This window comes from Platichthys flesus, chromosome 5 (assembly GCF_949316205.1).
Source record: "Platichthys flesus chromosome 5, fPlaFle2.1, whole genome shotgun sequence".
Taxonomy (NCBI): domain Eukaryota; kingdom Metazoa; phylum Chordata; class Actinopteri; order Pleuronectiformes; family Pleuronectidae; genus Platichthys; species Platichthys flesus.
In genome coordinates this window covers 8,089,947-8,112,752 of record NC_084949.1, presented here as the reverse complement: position 1 = coordinate 8,112,752, position 22,806 = coordinate 8,089,947, and the positions used below count along the sequence as shown (strand labels likewise).

Here is a 22,806-nt window from a genome sequence, read left to right as displayed (position 1 = left end):
ATAAATTGAGATGAAGGTGTAAAGGCTGACTTTGAAAATTGGATGTTTATCATGAGCTGCTGTGAAACTCAATTCTCTGCTCCAAATCTATTTTAGTTTGTGTGTTCCGGCAGAGTAACATAAATGAACAAATAAAATACAATAACATTTTCTAATTTTCTTTCTTCATCTCGCTGTCTTTGCCTACTCCCTACCCGTTTTACCTCTCCCTCCCAATCCCCTTCTGTGTCCGGCTTCCCAGTCCTTTTTCCACACGGTGCTGGAGAACAGCGCCTACTGCGACAGCATGGTGGACAACAACCTGCGCATCACCAACTGGAACCGTAAACTGGGCTGTAAGTGCCAGTACAAGCACATCGTGGACTGGTGTGGATGCTCCCCGAATGATTTCAAGCCCGCAGACTTCCACCGCTTCCAGGTGATGATAACACACAACTGTAATGTGGACACGTTCACTTTATCAATATTAGGTTATGAGAGCTACCCCATCTCACATTACAGATGTTCATAGCTGCTGATGCTTTTGTCTTTTTGGGATTTGTAGTACAGTAACGGAGTATTTTTACGTTGTGGTACTAGTAATTCTTCTTCCACCTCTGCATATGTCATGATGAACTACTATACAAATTACATTTGGTGATAACAGTAAAGCAGCATCGGCAATTGGTGACTCAAAACTACCATCTTAAACTACACACACAGCCTCAGATAATTTGATATTATGCTTGCCATAATATTGAATATTAAATATTAAAATGGATTGGTTACTATGAATAACCAATGTGCATGTCCACAGAGACATGCACATTGATTCTTAAACATGTGGACGTGCACTCTCTTCTGTCTCTGTGTCACAGCTCAGACCAAAGACTTTCACTTCTCTCTTTACGTCTCACTTATGTCCAAAATCTCACTTTTAGCAGTTTGATAAAAACAGGCCCTGGGCTTCAAAGCTCCTCTGGATTAAAGGTCTTAACTTCCAAGTAGATGTCCATCAGAGTCTCACCCAGTAGACCTGATATCAAAATGAAAAGCATACATCGTTTTGGAGGATTGTTTGCTGCACACGCACCTCAGTGCATCATGGGAAATCTTCGGCAGTAATCTGTAAATTCTCTGCCCTCAAGGTCTGTCCTCTCACCCTCAGCATCCAGCCGGTTCCCACAGCTGTCACAATCGCTACGCGCAAAATTATGTCTATTAGTGTGACCCTGAACAGTAAAAATATAATTAATAGTAATTAGATCCTGCCTGCCTTGGGTATACAGGGGAGAAGAGGGTTAGTTAGCTTTTCAAAATGAAAGTGAGTGATTGGCAGTGACTCCGAGACCCCCAGAGAATGTCGGTATCACTGTTTGACTTTTAATGGGCTCCTACAAACTAAAAGCTACCAGAAGAATCAAACGCATTTTGCCACAGTTAAAGACCCCTTCAGGGCTGTGACTCACTTGGTCTCTCCCGTCCCTCAAATACCAGTCAAAGCTGCAGACCTGACCTCAGTCCTCTCTCCGCCGGACCTGTCTGCCATCTGTCTCGCCTCGGTCTCTGGCTGTTCAGCGCCAGCACATTACCACAGGTCCTTGGCAGGGCTGCAGGGTCTGTCTGGCACCCTGGTACCAGTGAAGACCAACCCTGGGAACAAAGCAGCCTTTCCAGAAAGCAGCCAGGCCCCCGATATTTATAGGATTTAATATCCCTTTGAGAGCGCCATCTAAGTTTCCCTTTGAACATTAGAGCGGAGGGGGGGAGATACAGACAATTACAGTGGGCAGGGATTTGGTTTGCGGATTGGAGGAATAATTCAAGGTACAACTGTTGAGTTGCGCTCACGGGGGGGTGGGGGGGGGTCCTTCTGGAGCGACTGAGAGAAAGTGGTGCTTTTTGTCTCAGTGCATCATTGTTTAGTGTTTCAGGATGAGGTGCATTTGGGAAGTGCGTCAGAAAGACAGGCTGTGACAGGTCGGTGCTTTCAGACGACGGGTCAGAACGAACCATATCCGGGAGCACTTATACACTAAAACCCCCTCCTCCTCATTTCTTTTGATATCTTGGGCCAATCGCAGCAGGCTGACGCATCGTCTGGTGCCATGTGAAGGAGCACCAATTTCCCACAGTTGCCAGTTTCAGCCTGAGAAAATGGCAAAGTCTCCGAAATTGAGATTTTTTTTTTCGCAGTTAGCACCAAGGCGTTTGGTGCTGGGTAACTAAACAGTTTTGTCAGTGCGACTGAGAAGATGTCTTTGTGTTTAAGCCAAGCTGCAGAGGCGGCAGATTTCATGATGCACCATCAACCACACGAGCAACAGTGTGGCAGGGACAGAGAGGGTGAGACAGAGATGGAGAGGTGGAGGGCGAAACACACAAACACTGTACAAAGAACTGTGAAGAGAGAAATGATGAATGGAGGGAAAAATACAAAAAAGGACCAGTGTTAGAATCAGCCTCTGATGTTAGGCATCTTCTTTCTTGGTCTATCACCTCTAACCGTGTCTATAATTCCTGTGATCAAACAGTTTCTCCTGATCAACTGCGGCAAATAGACCTTCATCAATACTTTCATTGATAAAGCAATATCCTTTAAAGACCTCTCCTGCTACATCAATTGTTTTCTCCACACATTTTCCTCTGCAGCTCCTCGTTACTTCCTTTCACTCTCTGCTCTGGATCTGAAAAAGAAATAGATAAAGAACTCAGAAAAGAAACAGTGTCTTTTTCTCCCTCCCATGAGACGGGGTATTCAAGTTGGGCGGTTTCCTTGTTAATTATCAATTATAGCCGGTGCATTGTGTTCACTGGAATCATTTTTAATTGACTCACAGGAACCACAGAGAGCAGTGGTTCCCAAACGTTCAGTCTTCTGAAACCTTGAAATGAAGCAATGTTCAATTGAGACTTCTAGTAGACGAAGGTGTGCATCTGTGGTCTCGGTGGACCAGGGCCTTTCTGTGTAGAGATTTGCATGTTCTCTAACGGGTTCTCTCTGGGTTCTCCGGCTTCTTGCAACCCGGGTGTACCCCGCCTCTCGTCCGATACCAACTGGGAATAGCTGCTGCTCCCCTCGCTACCCTGCAGGGACAAGAGGGATATGTAATATATATCAGAAGTCCCAAGGCTGGGAACCCCTGACAGACACCTCGTACATATGGACCATTTGAATTTACAGTGCATAACAATGAATTTGCCTTATTTTATCTGCTACATTTTATCTACTCTACCTTCTGTCATCACGTTCTCTCTTCTCTGCCCACTTTCACACACATCTCACACATGTTTCCCCCCTGTCTTCCTGGCACAAAACCACATCTCAATCTTCTAATTTGTTCCCTACAGCAAACTGTGCGACCGACCTTCTTCGCCAGGAAGTTTGAAGCCAGCGTGAACCAGGAGATAGTGAACCAGCTGGACACCTACCTGTTTGGACCGTTTCCCCAGGGAATGCCGGCGCTAAACTCGTACTGGGAGAACGTGTACGACGAGCCAGATGGCGTGGCCAGCCTGTCGGACACACGGCTCACATACTTCCACTCCTTCTCTCGCCTGGGCCTGGCCAGGGCGGCCGCCTCGCTACAGGGTAACCCAAAGGATCACAGCTGCAGGTAAACACAGGCAGATTCACCTGTGCAAATACTCTTTGTCTACATGTCTACATCAGCAGAGACCTACATGCACCTAAATGCACAGGTGCACCTCACTTTGATCATACTCTCAAAAGCTGCACATGTTGGAACGAGAAACCACAGAATGTGTTCAAGCCTTTTGAATCTCTGCTGATGTCTATGTCTGGGATCATATGTCATGGAAATAGGATAACAATGAATAGTGCCAAATAACAGCAGAGAACTCTGGTTAATGCTTTTCATTTTGTAACGTGATATCTTCCTCTGTAAGTTTATCCCTGAGATAATGAGGCTATGTAGGTCATAGCACTGAAAGCTGTCCCTACATGCCAGCGTATGATTAGTGGCGATGTATAAATTCCTGACTGCTGTTAACATGGGTGGTTAAAATGAAAAGGGAACACCACCCTATAGCCAAACGGAACATTTCAGCTCCCTGTACTTCAGTAAGGGTTTTCGTCCAGTAGCATCTGGTGCAGGAGCCTTTATGTTTTGCTTCCCATTAGTTTAATTGCACATTGACGAAGCCCAGTGATTAAAAAACCGTGACAAATTAAATCTGCTGATTCAAAACCCAGAGGAAGAGGTGCAAACTGCTTGTTAGTGTGACGCGAATCTCCATGCATCTCATAGAAAGGCACCTCAAAACAAAGGATAAAGCAGAGAGACACAACAGGAAAGAATAAAAACATGAATAAGACATTAGTCTTAATGATGCAACAGGCAACAGACATTAAGACTTTTACGCTCTTGAGAGAAGATATGACAATTTAAATGAAACAAAGAATGAAGGAAAACAGTTGGAAGACACACCTTGTTCTGAGCTAATTTACATTTTGTCAGTGGTCATCTAAGTCATGACAATTCCTATTGGTCTGCTGAGGAAATGTTCATAAATCCGACCAATCTGGATTCACAGCGAGTGATTGGCCATTCAGATGACCTTTTTTATAACTCATCAAACGCCAAAAAACGAATAAAGTTATATATATATATTTATATATCACCAAAAGCTCTTGAATCTTTTAGGGAGGCACCAAGGATTTGTTATAAGCAGAAACGTCCTGTACCGCCTCCTGCATGCTCCCCCCCCCCCCCCCCCCCCCCCTCGCCTGAACGCTCTGGACATTTTGCTGTTGTTATGAACATGTGTGACTTGGACACTGTCCTGCTGCATTCTTCATGTGTAAAAGGCAAACTCCAGGAAAACGTCCAACCAATTTTCCAGAGTTCATGTCTGAAAGCAGCTTCACTGTTGTAGAGGAGGAGGCGACATAAAGCTATCATCGAGTGTCATCACTGATGGTTTTCTCCCTGTAAGTGTAAGTGTGGCACCTAGTGATTAGTACCCCACCACCCCCGCTGCATTGTGGGTGTTCTGTCCTGTGGGTAAAGCCAAGCCGAGAAAGGAAACATGTTTCCATCTGTCAAACCTCAAAACCATCTCTCCACTACAGCTGTTTCTACTCATACACCGCATCTGTTAAAAAAGAGAGTGAGAGCAGACCATGGGGAAGGAGGCTACTAATACGGGTGCGTTTGTGAACATGAGTGCATTTGTGTATTTGACAGAACACTGGGGTCTCCACATTGCTGTCATTGCCAGGAAATGAGCCAGTGAGAAAAAGCATTTCCAAACAAACCTTACAAACAAGCCAGTCTTCTAACGTTTACATGTAACTGTTTTAAATTGGCTGAGAAGCCAAAGGTCACTGTGCAAGGAAATTGAAAATGTGTGTGTGTGTGTGTGTGTCTGTGTGTATATAGTCTAAGTTTTGTATGTGTGAGTGTTTAAGCAGTTGACTCAAGAATGAACCTGTTGATATGTCTGTGCATTTGTGTGTGTGTGTGTGTGTATGTGTGTGTGTGTGTGTGTGTGTGTGTGTGTGTGTGTCTGTGTGTGTGTGTGTGTGTGTGTTGCTTCCTTGTAACATATACACAATGACTGAAGTGTCACCTGATGTTTGGGAGTTGTCTTTAGGCTCTTGGTCATGTCAGAAGTTTTTCTTAAGCAAACTGTAAATCAATCTGCCGTCTGTAAGGTGTGTGAATGTTGTGCTACAATGTTTCCCATGAAAACAGTTTGATAGTGTTTTACTGAGTCTAAAGTCTTTGATTGCATTTAATCGTGGAGTCAATTGAACACAAACTTTATGAAAAGATTAATATCATAGCAAAACATCTGATATTGTATGATGATACATTGTGCTAGGACTAAACTTAAAATTCATAAATCTTAACAATAAATGAGTATCAGGGAAGAATAAACCTGTAAACGTACCCAACATTGGCACATTTTACTTTTTTACTAAATTTGATACAAAGTTTTTAAGCAAATCTCTAAATTCTTGAATATGGGGTTCATGGTTTACTTCGTCACTCATAATTTCATAATTTAACGTAATATGTAGGAAATTGTGATGTTTCACAGACAAAATAAGACATTATATAACCAAGTTTTACTTTAACTGCATTCTGTTCTAATCGGAAAATCTATAATAACGAATTAAGTAATTATCAGTGGCAAACATAACTACCATGACATCTGAGTCCCACACCAGTCCCCTTACTTTCCAAACAATAGTTACCTGTTATCTTTGCGAACCAGGTTTTTCTAACATCACTTATTGCTGCTCTGAAGTTATTACAACACACAGAATCCGACCAGGTACTAGCCTATGATGTCATATGGTCATAAATCGATCACTGTAGCATTACTGGGTGGAGGACATGAATAATACACTGTTTCTTTTAATACGCTGTGTAATACATAGACATGAAAACAATATTTAATGTGCAATAAGACAAGTATATGATTTGGTCACAGAGTTGCAGCGAGACATTGTTCAGAGGAGAAATAAAAGCTAAAATGAGTCTGCGAGTTTCTATTTATTCAGCCACAGTCTGGTTTATAGGCCTAATGATTAAATAAACGATGTGTGTGGTGTGACTGCACAGGGCCTGTCTGCCTGGAGCCTTCTTATTTTTGTTTTATTGATCTGGAATTTTACTGATGAAGCCGAGTAATTAAATCCAATCAAGTGTTTGCTTTTAAGACCAAAGGGAGTCACAGCAGATGAGTCCTCATTTGGCCAAATGCAAATGTCTGCATGAAGTCCCGTGCTTGTATCTCAAGCCTGTATGTTTGTGTGTGTGTGTGTCTGTTTGTGTGTGTCTGCGTGTGTGCGACCACTTGCCACATACACTCTTTTGTCAGTTTAGCTAAAACTAATGCAGTCTAATTCAACAGTCCTGCAATAGATCCTTCTTTTTAACAGTTGTGGAAAAAGTTCTCAAACATTTTACTTCAGTGCAGATAAATACATAGAAATAGGCTAAATATACTCAAGTAAAAGTAAAAGTATCACATTACCTTTCCAGTTTAAGAAAAAGTAAGTACTTGTTTTTAAAGCATTAAAAACAAAAGTATGAGTGTAGCCAATTCTCTAATGCAACATCTACTACATCATTAACTGTGCCTACTTTATACTTCCTTCAATATTGAGAATAATACAGAGTCTTGTCATGTTAAATGTGAATGCTGCCTATGATGCTACCAAAAACACTGGTGGTCTAATGTAACCTGTCTGCTCTGATTGGATCAACGGTCTTCTCTCGTCTATATTTGGATAAAAAGCGTCAGCTAAATGAAATGTAATGTACTGTAATACATTACTTTTAAAAATATAGAAAAACAATGGGAAAGTAATGCGGTGTAAAAGCCAAGTTGATGAGTTAATGAGTAAAAGGGAGAAATACCTGAAAATAAATCATTTAAGTATAGTACGTATACACAAAATACATACTTATGGACAGCAACTCAGTAAATGTACCCCATCAGTGCTTTTTGTCTAAGAGGTGTGGATGATCACTTTGGAAGGCATGTTCTTTGCAGACCGCATTCGTTTTAGCTAGGTGCTGTTAATAAACTAACAAGTGTGGCTAAGTGTATTTTGCATGCCTGTAGCATTTAGATGTGCTCCCAGCAGATGGAAGGATCAGCCTGAGAGTGAGACGGGAGGAAAAGAGAGGAAAAGGCCACAGAGAGGGATTTGGCTCTTTATGAAATCCTCTGTGACTGGCCTGGAAGAGACTGTGGAGTAAAAGCTTGAATGGAGCTTCTGTGCCGGCTACGCCTTGGCCTCCTTTTCACTGCGTCTCACACTGGCATCAACACCACGTCTCTTTTGGGAAAGACAGGGCAGGGGGGAAGGAGAGCCGAGGGACGAGGCCCAGAAAACAGGATGAAAGGAGGAGAGGAGAGGGGCAAAGAGGGGCAGGCAGAGGGGGGAACAGAGAGGAGAAAGAGAAAGAGGCATCAGGGGAGGAGTGAGTGTGCACCGCTATCCTTTTGGGTGTAAATATTTGCTGTTCTGCTTGTCAGGGTAACATTTACTAGGACGGGTTGACTCTTGGTCCTGTATTAGAATACTGATGAGGCCATGAGCACTAGGGAGGCAGCCCGCACGTTTGCGTGTGTGCGCGTGTGTGTGTGTTTGTAAATAGGAGGAATGAAGACGAGTGTAAGGAAGCATAAGAGACGGAGGATGAGAAATCTAGTTTGGGGGGGGGGGGGGGGGGGTGCAGAGAACAGCTGTGCAGTGTTCCCCAGCACTGCCCACCCTCCACTCTTTTTTGTTTTTCCAGAAGTCACTCCGGCAGGCCGCCCGAGGGCCGGCCCTCTGCCACGTACGAGTCGACACACAAACAGAACAACAAACTAATCAGAGGAGCAAGACCTTCACTTGGCTTCAGCTGACTGGATGACCCAGTTCAACTTTGTTCAGCAGACTTGTAACGTGTGTGTCTGTGCGTGTGTGTGCGCGTGTGTGTGTGTGTTCAGAGCTCTGACTAATCTGAATCTGCTGCCAACGCAGCCCATGACTGTTGTGTAATTTTCTGTCGCGCACAGATTGCTGTGGTCTCGACCGTCTTGTGTCCTCTCCATCCGTCCCTTCTAATTCACAACCACAGCAACTGCTGCGACAACCGTCACATTGTAAAGCAATCATAAGTGTGGAAGACGTTTATTTATTTACTTAGAAGATTTCAAAGGTACCCCAGCTTTAATTAGGTATTCACCAGCCCATTACTTATCTTTTATCTACTGTAATAGTGTGTGTAAGCATAAAAATAATTAAAGTCACCCATTACCCAAGCGTACATGCAAGTAACGTTTAAAGGAAATCATCAGTATGGTCAACGCACGTCTGTGACCAATTGGTTTTCTGTTAAAGGTCACTGAATTAATGTCCGCCGTGTCACACACAGAACACATCGACTCCCCACTAACCTTCACTGCGAGAATAAATTAGCATCCGGCCACATTAGCATGTCCAAGGCCGCCCCAACCAGAAAGTAACCAGAGGAGTCTCCATTTTCTTCTCCTCTTACAGCGTTGGCCCTGAGAAGTGGCACAGCAGGTAGATGGGCCGATATCAGGTTTGCTAATGGATTCCCACTCTCTCCGTGCTCTGCCAGGTACTTCCCCATGGGCCACCCGGTGTCGGTGCATCTCTACTTTCAGTCGGACCAGTTTCAGGGCTACCTGGTCAAGCATCACGCCACCAACCTGGCCACGAGCAAGCTGGAGACCATGGAGACCTGGGTGGCGCCCAAGAAGAACTTCAAGCTGAGCAACCCTGCGAGCAGCACGTTCAGCAGGTTGCAGTTTGCGGAGGTGAGTCAGCATATTTGCTCGAATGGTATCACATGTATTTTTCATTTCCATTTAAGCCACTGGTTTGGCACGAGCCACAGAACATCAGTCAGCGGTTACCAGTGTCAGGAAATGAGCTCCATTAAAATCCTAAGCACCACACAGGAAAAACACAGTTATTCAGCATGTAATTAGAGGTGAGATATACAGCTCATTGCCATGGTGAACTCACATTCATTGCTATGGCGACCTTGCCAAGACTCATGGCGCTGCATCTCCCCACATTTAAAATTGTGCCTGTAATGGCCTTGTAAAATGTAAATTGATTGAATTCATCTAAGTTTATAGGGATGAGCGCATCCTGTGCTGCTTATTTGTTGTTTCCTAATAGAACGTCTTCTCACCTTCACACTGGAATGCTTCCCTTGATTGTCTTGTTATGTTAATCTGTGTTTCTGTTTACCACAAGGCCTGTTTAGGATACAGCCACTCGGCTGTGATGTGACAGCCACCGAGTGTCTTCTTAAAAAGGACAAAATTAACTGAGTGAATGTAAATTGACCTTTTTCTCTGGTTTATCATGCACAGCTTGGTCGGAGGCAGAAATGTCAACCGATTTGTGAATGGATTTGTTTGCTTTGTCTGCGCCTTTGGATCACAGTCACACACCTTGACCCTGCTTGACCTTGTCTAACAGTCTCAGAGTAAACTCATAAGGCATCCGATTGAAAACACATCAACGTTGCCTACAGATTTTAGTTTGCAAACTTTAGTGCTGCGTTTTCGTATGGATGTGCAGAAACTTGATGTTTGGAAACGATGAGGTACACGCTCTCAATTGATTGATGATTGGGTCGTTTCGATCAGGACGTGGCCTTCGATGATTCGTCAGACCCCTCTAAAATAACCCCTTAGGAAGGAAACAGCCTGCATAAGCCTCAGCTACCAGTGTAGAACGCAACAAGGATAATCCTTTACAAGCACTGTTTATCCTGTTATCTTCGCATTCGAATTTTGCATTTTAAAATGATACAACTAATTACCTGTGTAGGAGACGAGCTGTTATTTGAGCAATATGCAAACATGTCCATTTCTAGCTGTGTTTTCCTCCTGATTACACCGTCACACGCATACCCAGTGTACATGAGTGGTGACGTGGTGTGCGCTTTCAGGCATGTTGGTATGCACGGTTGGTTTGATAACGCTGCTTTCAAAAGGAAATGTGAGAGCATGGATGTGGCCTGAGCTCTGTGCGTCGAGCCTGTGACACCATGAGTGACAGAGAAATGATGTGAGCTGTGGCCTTAACTGGATGCTCAGCCCGAGGAAGCCTTCGCTGTGTAGAGCTGTGTAATGGCTGTCAGTCAGTCAGTCAGTCAGTCCATCTGTCAGTCCAAACGAGAGCAGAAAGAGCTTAAGTTAGGCAGCGCGGCGTAGCTGTAACAGCTCCGTGCTCTTTGTCAACTTAGCAGATATGACCCGTTACATTAAAGCTATATGCTGGAGTTTGGTAGATAAACCATATGGTTGGCTTAACAATGTGTTTCCTTTCCTCCTTGAGATATGAAGGGAGACAGATATGTCTTTCTCTTCCCTCCACTGCTGCCTCCCAGCTGCCTTTATAGGCCCTTTTACAGCATGATTTAGTGTAGGACCACTTACAGCTGGCCCTGTTAAAATTAGTATTTCACCTCAAGTCAGATTTGACATTGAGAAGTATATTATGCTGCGTTGAATAAATCTCAAACAGTCAAATGACTGGCTTTGACTGATGGTTTAGTCCTTGCACTACAACATATTCACAAGCACATCATGGTAGAGGATGTATAGAGGGAGACAATAACAGCTGAGATGATGATTTAATCCAATAAAGATGCTTCACAAATTAAAACCTCAAAATTTACAAGAGTGGAATCAAAATGTGTCTAAAAATGTAACATGAGAAAACACAAATAGCTGTTTTACATTTAATACTTAAATATGTTCTTAAATTGTGCTAAGCCTTTAAAATGTCAACTGTGTATCATTCCATGGTGACTTCTTAATACTCCCCCATGTTTAGATTTTATTAAAATTAAATAAGTATTAGATTTCCCCTCTCTAAAACATCTGAAGAAAAACATTTAAAGTTATTTGACATATTTTATCAACTAACTTAAAACATACTGGCCCCTTCTTGTTTTCTTATTAACTTAGAAAGACGGGTTGACCTAGGATGGACAGTTTAAGAGAGAGATTTCTTTTTCTTGTATGTGGCTGTGACTGCTTCCTGTTCCAGCTGCAATTCAGAAGGTTCCTGTTTAGAATACAATTTTAAAGTGAAGACATGTTCTGCTCCGCGTTGAAGTGCACGTATATTCAAAATGTATTGCTAGAAGAAAAGACACTGGAGTATTTTGAGTGACCTCAAACACTTTCAAAAGAAAGCTTCTTGGCTATTGAAGCCTCTAAATATGATTTGAGACCCCTACGGAATCCTTAAATCTTTTTTGTAATATAAAAATAGTGATCTTTAACTGCTAGCTAACAAACTGAAGAGCACTGACAGACATGGTAACGAGTTATCTTAGTCATATCAGCAGTTTAACGGAATTGTTGAGATTTTGAGGAAATGCACTCTTTCATAAAACTGATAATAATAATATTACTTTAAAGTTTGTACAGTCGATAAGAAGGTACTGCACGCAGCCAGTTAGTTTAGGATAGATACAATATTGAAAACGCAGGAAACAATAGTTTGTAACAACCTATAGAACAAAATGTGTTCATTGTCCCACGCGTTGATTTTTACTGGCAGAACAAAAAAATATGCCCTGAGCGTTAACAGTGTAAGTATAAAGACATTTTATGACAAGCTATCTGCTGCTGGCTGTCGATATGAGGATTTATCCCCCCAAATGCTATGCTTCCTTTATACTATACTTATTTTATCTTATTGTCAAACTATTTCTTTTGGTCTGTATTGATGCATCTCTCAAACTCTCAGCTTGCAGCTTCGACTACATGGTTCCGTCTTCTTTTGAAAACATTAGATCCTTGCTGTCAGTTCCTCCCTCCATGGCTCCACAGTGTATCTTTATTAGGTGGCATCCATCCGTCTTACCCATAATCCCTCAGTAGTGCAAATGATGCCCTGGGGGAGTCTTCTGCTGCGTCTGTTGAACACCTGGGTTTTATTACCCCCCTCACAAAAAGGGCCACTAATAAGTCTCTGAAAAGAGCTTCAAGGGACATTTGTGCCCTGTGGTTTTAATCAGGGTCAGATGCAGACTGGGACTGTCCATGCCACTGCCTGATCAAACTGACCTGTCTTATTGAAGGGCAGACTTTCGGCGCCAGCAAGCCAATGACGTAGATGAACGAAAGGTTTGCAAGGTCGCAGTGTCAGAAGGAAGAAATGGGTTATGAGTCGGGAGCATTTTATGTTCTCTATAATGTCAGACAGGGAATTGAGCAGTCGATGAAACAAGGAATATGAGTAAACGACATGATGAGGCAGTGTTGAAGATAAATGGGTAGGGGCCACAATGACTTTGGCAGATCAGCATTAGTTCCACAAAACCGTGTTCTTCTAATTATAGCTATAAGCGAAAGAAGGTCATAAGCCTCAGACTTGGTGAGGGTCTGCAAGTCTTGATTGAGTATTGGTCTTTAGCTAAAGCTTATTGGGTAGTGGCGGCGAGGGACAGGTTGAGTGTGGAGGTCATCGTAAGCTATAGGCAGAGGCTGAAATGGGCCAGAAGTTAATCCCTGTTTGACCCACTTTCATCCTGGAAGAAAGACTTTCTTGCTTTTCTATGCTTCCATTTTCACCCATAGATATACCTCAGATTCAATCACAGAGAGAGTGCTAAACTTTGGGAATGTAGCTCAAATGTTCCATCTCATACCCACAGCATGTGAACACTGTCAAAATCTCCCTCTCAAAACTCTCTCTTCAGTCTGCAGACTCTCTTCCAGTGGATTACAGTGAGATTCATCCGTCAATACTCCCTCCATTTCTGTCTCGGGCTTAGAACAAGAGTGCTGCCAATCAATTGGGGATGTAATGTGGTGCCAGCGAGTTAGCCCTGAATAAAGTAATGAGCTCCGGAGGTGCCAGACAAGAGAGTTGATTAGTAATTTAAAGAGAAGAGAACCGAGGTCCACGTGGCAGAAATGGCAGAGGTCAGTCCAATAATTGAGATGAGAGTGAGGTGTCTTTTACGGAAAGGCTAAGACACTCACACCCTTTCTCTGTGGGGCTCATTTATTCAACTTGTGTCTATTTATAGTGTACATTGCAATCTCAACTCTCACAGGAGGTAATACAGAATCAGTTCCAGTCAGTCATTGATCGTCCTGCGGGATGAGGCTGTGTTAATCAGCCACCATTGTAAGGAAGAGCGCTTCCTAAAGCCGCCGTTCCTCTCACATTTCTGCCAACACGCCAGCAATCTTTCACTGTCAGTTTGTGTTCTGTGTGTGTGTGTGTGTGTGTGAGTGTGTTTCCTCAATCGCAATCACTCCATACTTCTCATTTTGCATACCGCACGGTTTTGCAATGCCTGCAATCCGACACACAGAGAGATCACACCTCTTCAGTTACAGTCTACACCACTATGACGACATTAAATTATACTTTTGTTCCTTTCCTGTTCTTGCAATGTATTCTCTCTCTCTCTCTCTCTCTCTCTCTCTCTCTCTCTCTCTCTCTCTCTCTCTCTCTCCTTTCTGTCTCTCTTTTCTTGCCATGCATCTTTGTAGAAACATGTAATCGGTTTTCTTTTGTCAAATCATAGGTTTCAAGTAGAAATACCCGGCCCGTAATTCTCGGTTTAGTCTAACAAACAAAAACCAGCAAACTTGTCAACATTTGTGTTTATTTTTAAATCTTACAAGATGTATTATCTTAAACTGGCTCATTGGTCCATTGGCAGTCCTCCAGTGTGTTAAAGGCTTTCAGCTATTCCCATGTTCTGCAGCCAGGGGCACCGTAATTTATTTTCCTACTGATTCCACGAACGTCTGTGTGAATGTATGCGGAACTCATATCATCGGCTACACACTTGGCAAACTGAAGATTGTGTCCATTGCTTAACAGACTTCTGAAATACCATGTATGAAAAACTAAAAACAAGATAATTTAATCATCAACGTCCAGCCTGCTGACGATAACAAAGTGACAGTGTACTGTAGCACTGTTTGAGGAGGACTCACTAATGACAAGGAATAATTCTGAAGTAGCATTAACACAGGACAAGAGAACAGCCCATTCCAAACCTGCAGTTTAAAACAGGTACTGCAATAGTATCTCATAATTCATGAAAGTTAAATTTGACTTTGATATTATCTGCTACATTAATCAGTTTGTTTTTTGAAAGATGTTTTTATGGAAGCTTCAAAACCTGATTTTTGTTATTGTTTCCTGCCTTGACTCTCATCTTTTCCTGTCACAAAGGCAGATATCATCACCGCCTTCCTCTGTTTGGATTCAGTTTTTTCATTGGTTGTACTCATCCTAACTGTATACTAGTTTATCTTCAACGCTAATGCTGTTCACACCGGATACTGGTGGCCATTGCCTTCCATCTCTCTTTTTTATTGCTCTGAGATGTATTCGGAGAGAGCACAGGGGTAGACTTAGTCATAGAGCTTCCTCAGCCTCTCTATCTTCACAGATCATCGAGTAACTATGGACAAATGTGGAGGATGAAACAATCAGGGCTGTCAGCTTGTGCCTATTATAGGATTATATAACATCAGAATGGAGGGCTGGGATGCATTGTGGTGCTGTTTGATGAAAAATGCATGCTGGAGATTATTTCCCTGGATGATTCGGTGTAGATATTGGTTATCTTGAAAGTAGGGTGGTGCATGCACAGAGAGGGTTACTTATTTATGATCACTGTGCACAATATGCTCTAAGTAGTTGGAGTGAATTTATAGATATTTATCTCTTGTGCTTTTTTTTGCTTCTCTTCATGTCTCTGTTCTTACCCCATTCTGTCACTCACTCTTTTTCTCCGTGTTCTTTCTCTCCCCGCTGTCAGATCGGTGCGGAGTGGGATGCCAAAGAGCGTATGTTCAGGAACTTTGGCGGCTTAATGGGGCCCATGGATGAGACGGTGGGCATGCAGAAGTGGAGCAAAGGGCCCAACGTCACCGTCACGGTCGTGTGGATCGACCCCACCAACATCATCGCCGCCACCTACGACATTCTGATCGACGCTAGCGCAGAGTTCACCCACTACCGACCACCGCTGAACCAGCCCCTGCGGCCGGGAGTGTGGAGCGTGCGCATCCTGCACCACTGGAGCCCCGTGGCCGAGATGAAGTTCCTCATCGCCCCGATGTCCCATCACAAACACCAGCCCATACGACAAGGTGAGAAAGAGAGACCGTTAAATAGCGCCTGCGTTTGCCATGAGGCTTATTTGAACCTCACACTCGCCGTTTGTCTCATCTTAAGCATAATACAAAATTACTATTGATTGTGTTATTTGTATAGACAGCCCAGCGGACATATTGCAATGTGATAACAAGCACATAAGGTGTCACCCTTAATGACAAACATTTCACCACACATCTAACTTCAGTGGAAGCTCAGTGCTGCACATAGATCTGAACTGTGCAATATTTGTGAAGCTTGTAACATTCACTTGTGGTTGACAGAGGAGTTGTTTACTAGTTCAAGAACATTTACTCCAGGACTGTTGTTTTTGTTTATTATAACATAAGTCCCTCTACATGTCAGAAAGTGGTTAATCTCTATAAACAGATCATGTGAATATATGGAATCTGTAGATGTGGGACTAGTTTCTGATTCTAGTCTGACCAATCACATTTGAGCAGGCTTTGGTTGTCTGCAGGTAAACAGTCCATGTGGAAAGCAAAAGGTGGAACACATTGACTGAATTGCATTGCTACCGTCTTTTTAATTTATCGGTATTCACATGCATAGATAGTTGTTAATAGAGATTAGCCAAAATTTCATCTGGACTCAAAACGATATGTGTGGAGACTAGTGGGACGTGGCCTTGCATATCTGCTGCCAACGCCGGAAGCCCCAGAAGCTAATTTGTTGTCAGACGATAGCTGATTGGTTTTGAGATTTACTCACAAAATCGGCCTCTATGGTGCTACCGTTTCAATTGGTTTCCAGTTGAAGTTTTCATGAGTTTTCTAAAACAAGTTCACGGTGCCCTGTATTGGGTGAAGTGTTTGAGTCCACAAAACGTCAGATTCAGGGTTAAACAGCGTTGCAGCCAGATCCAATACAATTTAATTATGTGGTGACTATTTCTTCAAACGTACTGAGAAAAAACCTGTCCTGAAAAACAAATTTGTCTCCCTATGTAAGCTTAGGCCCTGCAAGGTGTATAACAGTTTGAAACACTAGGCATTATGAGCCACGCTCAACCTATAAATGTAGGTCTTTTATAAATTAAATTAAATTTTCTCTCTGATATTAAACCAGTATTAATGTTAATCATTGATAACTTACTTTACAACTAAATAAACACCACTAAGTGTACACTGCTGCATCTCTTTAAGTAACATTTTTTAAATTTGTAGTGATACAATTTTGATTATGTACTACAGTTGTGTGTTCTTCCACCGCTCTGTGTACACAGTATGTGCGCACTCAAATCAGAATGAGATTTGAATTCACAACCTTGAAAATTACAAGCTTTAAAAGGATCACATTTGTTGTTCATTATTGCAGAATGGAGGCCTCCATGTGGCCACTTAATGGACAGGCTCAATTTAGCTTCGATTCCCAGTAACTTTCTCCCTTAGATCAGTGGTTTGTGTTCAGGATGTTGAAATTGAAAACACAGAAGCTCGACTGTGGCTTGTGTTGAGTGAGAGGAAGTTCATATTCAGTTTACATTCAAAGTATTCATTGAGCAGCCAGAGAAACCTTGCATTCACTGCGAAGTAACAATTTCCAGTTTAGGTAGACGACACAAACACACACACAGACACACAAACACCAGAGCCTTGTGTTTGCAGTGATGCCCTTTCTAATCAAGCCTCTGGGCCTCTGCAGACCTGGGTTGTTTGTCAAAAAGTCACCCCTAATAACCCAGCGAGCTGCTCATACATACTAAACAGAGTGTTAAACAACAGAGCACTTAGCCCTCCAAAAACAATGACACAATTAAGTCAATCAGGCAGCATGGATAAGGGGCAGGATTGCATTGTTCTAGACCGTAAGCAGCCAGTTTGCTCCCAACGCACATGAGAGTTGAGGCGTCGGCTCCGGCATAATTACGTCTTTCTCTCTTTAATAAACTCCCTGAGCCGTTTTAATGTCGATGAGAGGCAACAAATAAAGTTAGGGCTCTTTGTCTCTAACCTGAGTCTCAGTGGGGCTGTGGGGGGGGGGGGGGGTCTGCCATGAAACACTTTGACTTAACATATGAATCATACGTTATTGGTGTTTAGTAACGTTTGGATTACAGTTATTCTTGTGCTTCACTTAACGTCTGGCTGTTGAGATTTGTCTCTTACGTATGTGTGTGTGTGTCGCCACAACATATTTCCAGCAGCGTTGATGCTCAGTTATTAGATCGGCTCTGTCACACACAATCAGCGGCCTGTTTGATTGGTGCCTCTTCAAACAGTAAGGCAGCAGCTCAGTCTCAAATCCTGCGTCTCTGAAGGTTATAATGTGATGTTAGCTTTGAAAGAGAGGTGGAGTAAGAGTTAAAACCTGAATTACAGTTATAAACTTCATCAAAGAAGAAGATTGTTTATCGTAGAAGTGAAGAAGTTCTTTTACTCGTGTAAAAGTACCAAAGTGTAAAACTTACTTCCTTTGATCGTAAGTGTTATCAATATTCCTGGACCTGCATTGTCTAAAAACACTCTGTATATAGAGTAGATGCTGCTGTATTAGTCGGTCAGTGGCTTAAGGACTAGCTACAGTTACACTGTGTTTTAAAATGACACAAATAGACGATTCTTGTTTTACATGTACCTCGGCAGAAAATGACCACTAATGACCCCTTGTGGCCACAGGGACCACAGCTCTTTCTTTGTGCGTGCGTGCGTGCGTATTCTTAGCGGCTCCATCCAACCGCCTATAATTCACTGGCATGTCTGGCACCAGGTTGCCCTCCTACATGCAGTGCAAGTTAAACTTTATGGCATGGCCCTCCACCAGCATTGGCAGCAGCAGACACATGCACGCTCACACATGCTCACAGACACACAGTCATTTCCATACATAAATTGTGCAGAAATGACTCGACAGAAAGAACTTCATGACACACACTTGTCCTACAGTGCTAGGTTTGGCATGAGTTGAACAGGCGGAGCACCTCACGTCTGACGGCATCTTTCTGTCACCAGAGCATGAAAAGCACTGATGTCTGCAAACATGTGGGTGTGAGGGGGTTTGGGTTCCACTGCCACACTTAGAAGGCATGGCTGGAGCCCCAGTTAGAGGAGCTGTGAGGAATTTACAGCTCCACTGGAGCTCAGGGCGGAGAAGGTGTTTCAAGGAGAAGTTAAGTCTGCGTTTTCTGTCTTCCTGCACAGCTTGACCGTCATGGGAAGAAAGAATGAGTGTGCGTCTGGGTATTTCTGACTGTTTCCAAAAAGTCAGCATTGCAGTGACTCGACAAACCACATCAAAGCCTGGACTGTAGGGAGTCCAGTCAAACCAAAAAAAAATCAATCGAAGCAAATTGGCTTCCAGTTAAAGCTTCTCAGATAATAATCAAGCAGATCACATTAATGACTTGTTATCTCATGACTCCTTTTTTCTCTTTTCTCCCTTTCTCCGCAACCTTTTCCCACTCTGCAATCCTCTTGCTCTGTCTGACCACTGATCATCAACTCTTCACACATCACCGTCTCCTCCACGCTGCTCTATTTCTTTCTTCCTTCCCACGTTTCCCCAGAGGAAACTGTGAAGCTCCACAACGGGCCAGCGAAGAACAGCTACATGGAGCAGAGTTTCCACGGCCTCAACCCGGTGCTCAACATCCCTGTGAGCCCGGGCCACGTGGAGCAGGCCAAGAGGAACGCGGCGCTGACCGGGCCAGAGCTCGAGCATTGGTTGGACAGCCTGGTGGGCGAGCTGTGGGAGGCGGCCGACGTCTGTGCCGTGGGCCCCACGGCCTGTCCTGTCATGCAGACCTGCTCCAAGATCCCCTGGAGCTCCCTCAGTCCGGACCCCAAATCCCAGCTCGGAGCACCGCACGCAGACGGGCGTATCAGGTAGCAGTGAGGCCTCCAGCTGGACGGGAGGCCACGGCACAGGAGTTTCACTGTTGATTTGTATTTATTTAAGGGGTTTGTTGCAAGCCAGGGCAGGAAAATTGCTCTTCCTCTGTCTCGGGGGGGGGGGGAAAGAAAACTAAAGGAACGGTGCATGTTTTTGTTGGGGAGGTTGGTGAGGGTGTCTGGACAGAAGGCAAAGAGAATGGTTTTCAGATCCTCCCGGGGGGGTTGCTCCTTTTAGGGGGTTATGCTGGCTTTGCTATTTCAGTTTCTCAGTGTATTTATTTTTCTTCTCATGGCTGAGTTTTACTGTGATCAAACGTTTTCAATTTTCAAGCGTCTATTCTGCTGCTGAATGAGTTATGAAGTCAGCTTTTAAAGCCCTGCACGGGGCACAGCGGTCATGTGAGTGTGGATTGTCGACACTGGTAGCAGACTAAGATCTGCTGCAATAAGGCCTTAGCTGTAAAACCTGTTTGAGGAGGACGCCTGGTACTGGATTAAACGTGCCTCCTCCATGTTCAGGTCTGCAGAAACAAATCTGTGCGTTCAGATGAGCCCGAACAAGTCAAAAAGTTTGCTTTGATACGACTCACACGCAGCACCATTGGCGAAACTTTGAACAACAAATATTTTAGCGTGATTAAAGCCACTTTCTTTCAAACCTCTGAGTTTCTGATAGTCAAGTGACTCGGTTTGTTAATCAGTCGAATAAATTGGCAACAGCAGCACAACTTCAGTGCCTGATCAGGACGTGGAACTGTCGTGGCTGAGCTCACCATCTGCTGCTGCCACATTTCCTACATGTGGAATAAAAAAGAGAGAAATGCAAGTACAGAGGCCTTCATTGCATAATTACAACTATCTGGATTATAATAGAAATGTAATGTAGGTCTAAATTCATAAATGCTTGATTTGTGGTCGTTGAACATTAGTATTTTAAGACGTAACATTGCCATAGCTTAGTTTTCTTTAATAAAACCCAGATGTTGTGACAGGCAGAGGACGAAGAGGTTATTATTTTGTTCGTTTTCGATTTTTTTCGATTTTTTTTTTACCAAACTGCCTCAAACTTGAAACACATTAATCTCAAGCTGACCTAAAAATTCTCATCCTTATATTCATAATTTTTTACTTTTTTTCCAGTCATTTCAATGACTTTATGTTGTACATAGTTATACAAGAAGTCTCAAAAACTCTGTGTGAATGGGGGGGGGGTTGAGTCCATGAGTCATGAGTCACTATTTATTTATAAGTTTATATTAATACTGATATTTTTAGTCGGTGACTAAATAACTGCGACGCTGCCTTGGCAGCATGATAAATATTTTTTTGTAAAGAAAAGCCGCCTTTATTTACAAAGGCCAACACCCCAAACTTATACTGTACCTTTTTATGGCCCGCTCCTGTGTGTCAGTCAGTGTTGTCCTGTCTAAATAGAGCTCCTCGTCATGGTTTCTTACAAGGCTGTTTGCAAAGTGCATCACACGAGAAAGCCACCCTGACCTCTGGGGTCAGAGGTCAGCTGCCTAACAACCTCACCAAACAGAGTAGGTGAAAAAAAAAGAAATAGAGAAACACTGCTCACGAGCAAACACATAGGACAACGTCTGGATCGAAGGAGAACCTGCTGTTATTTGGTGTTTCACGGTTTGAGAATGATAGTGAGTGGTAGTGCTCTTCATGCTGTGACAATAATGTACAAATTCAAGTGAGCATTATTGTGTCTAGATTGCAAAATGCATAATTCATCAAATCGGGTCTGAGGCACCTTTACATCTACATTTTAAGAACCTTTTTTGCCATCAAGACAATCTCTGGACATTACACACAGTTCACTCTGGGGGAGCAACTGTACCACAACACATCCTGAACGTGAGGTACGGTCGCACATTTGTCTTACTTTGAAATAAGTTTCATCTGAAGCCAATTTGGATTTCAATCTGTGATTGTCAACATTGTTTAGCCACCACTCAAGCTAAGTGAGTGTTTCTGCTCCCGCTAATTAGGAGACATTACTGTTCATTAATGTCAAGTTCACCTTGCCTCAGTGTCGGATGTGTCCATTATAATCGCCGTCGCTCCTTCCCTCTCCAATCGACACTGTGTCTGGGCTTTGGTTGTAAAGAACTACTTTTATTTTCCACTGGCCGGCCACTGCTGCCATCTTTTGACTTAAAGTGCCACCGTGCTCCGAGTAATTACTTCACACAATACATATGACGATGTAAGTTCAATGACAGTTTTGGAAAAAAGGTGGATTAAGATGATAAATGTTACTCAATGTGAAAGTCCTATTTTGTAACAAAATGAATAACAAATGAAGAAGATGTACATAGGTATTTTGTATTGAGATATTGTTTAAAGCCGTATTGTACATGTAAATACAGATGTGGTAAAAATGACATGGAATTATTAAAGACTTTTTAAAATGTCGATAATTGGGCACAAATGAATAGATGGTGTTTATTGATCAAAGTACATAACCTGTTTCAGTGTTTTCTGGACAACAGCCTTGTCCTGTTTGCCTCTCAGAGAAAATCACATGCCAGATTGTTGTTGTTCTTGCTGGAATGTATTGTTGAGCAACTGTTGCACAAATTTCTCTGAATGAAGTTCCCCCCCACCCCCTGCTATTATCTTTTTATTTTTATTTTTTTCTGGGGAGGCTCTGTGTGCCTTAGCTGACTTTTAGAACCTTCTCTGCCCATAAAAAGAACAAAAACCTGATTTTGTTATTGTTTTTTTGACGTTATATGAAGAATACCGCGGGTCTGTCCAGTGATTCACTGGTACTGCAACACCAAAAAGATGTCTGCTGTTGTATAAATATCATCAGGCCTTCTGTCTTTATCGGCTTTTATTCTTTTTCTTTCTTTTCTCGTCCCTCTGTGGGATTTGTTTTGTTGTACTTGACTGGCTGGTTTTACTTTTCTCTGACTGCTTTTTGGAAATAAAATTCTATGGAAAATCTACTCATGTGATCTGATGTGCTCCAGCTGTAGTTTATGTTCACAACATGAAGCCTTCTGTGTCTCTAAGTAACTTTAAAGATACATCCCACGTCCATTTAACTGAATATACTACTGTGAAAACAGTATATTTTCAGCCGCTCATATAATTTCAATGATATTTATATATAATGTGGAGGGATAATAAGTTTGTTTGCTTGTAGTTGGATTGGCTCTGCTTGTGCTCAGATGTTTTGACTCTCGCACTCAGATATCCTTCGCTCCAGCCTCAGCTCTTTTCCTCTGGCTCCCGCTGCTTCTGTGCTCACATGAAATGTCTCACTGATTTCTCTTTTGATCA

General features: G+C 42.9%; 1 protein-coding gene across 1 annotated transcript in view; it reads left to right on the top strand.

Annotated features, from left to right (window-relative positions):
- The window catches only part of xylt1 (xylosyltransferase I), a 78,283-nt gene extending 55,805 nt beyond the window's left edge, over nt 1-22,478 (top strand). Inside the window, exons 7-11 of the mRNA XM_062388732.1 lie at nt 242-418; nt 3,331-3,596; nt 9,099-9,297; nt 15,309-15,642; nt 19,173-22,478. Coding sequence (XP_062244716.1) covers nt 242-418; nt 3,331-3,596; nt 9,099-9,297; nt 15,309-15,642; nt 19,173-19,495 — 1,299 coding nt within the window. The 3' untranslated portion in view covers nt 19,496-22,478. The remainder of the gene's footprint in view (nt 1-241; nt 419-3,330; nt 3,597-9,098; nt 9,298-15,308; nt 15,643-19,172) is intronic.
- The last annotated feature ends 328 nt before the right edge of the window (nt 22,479-22,806 follow it).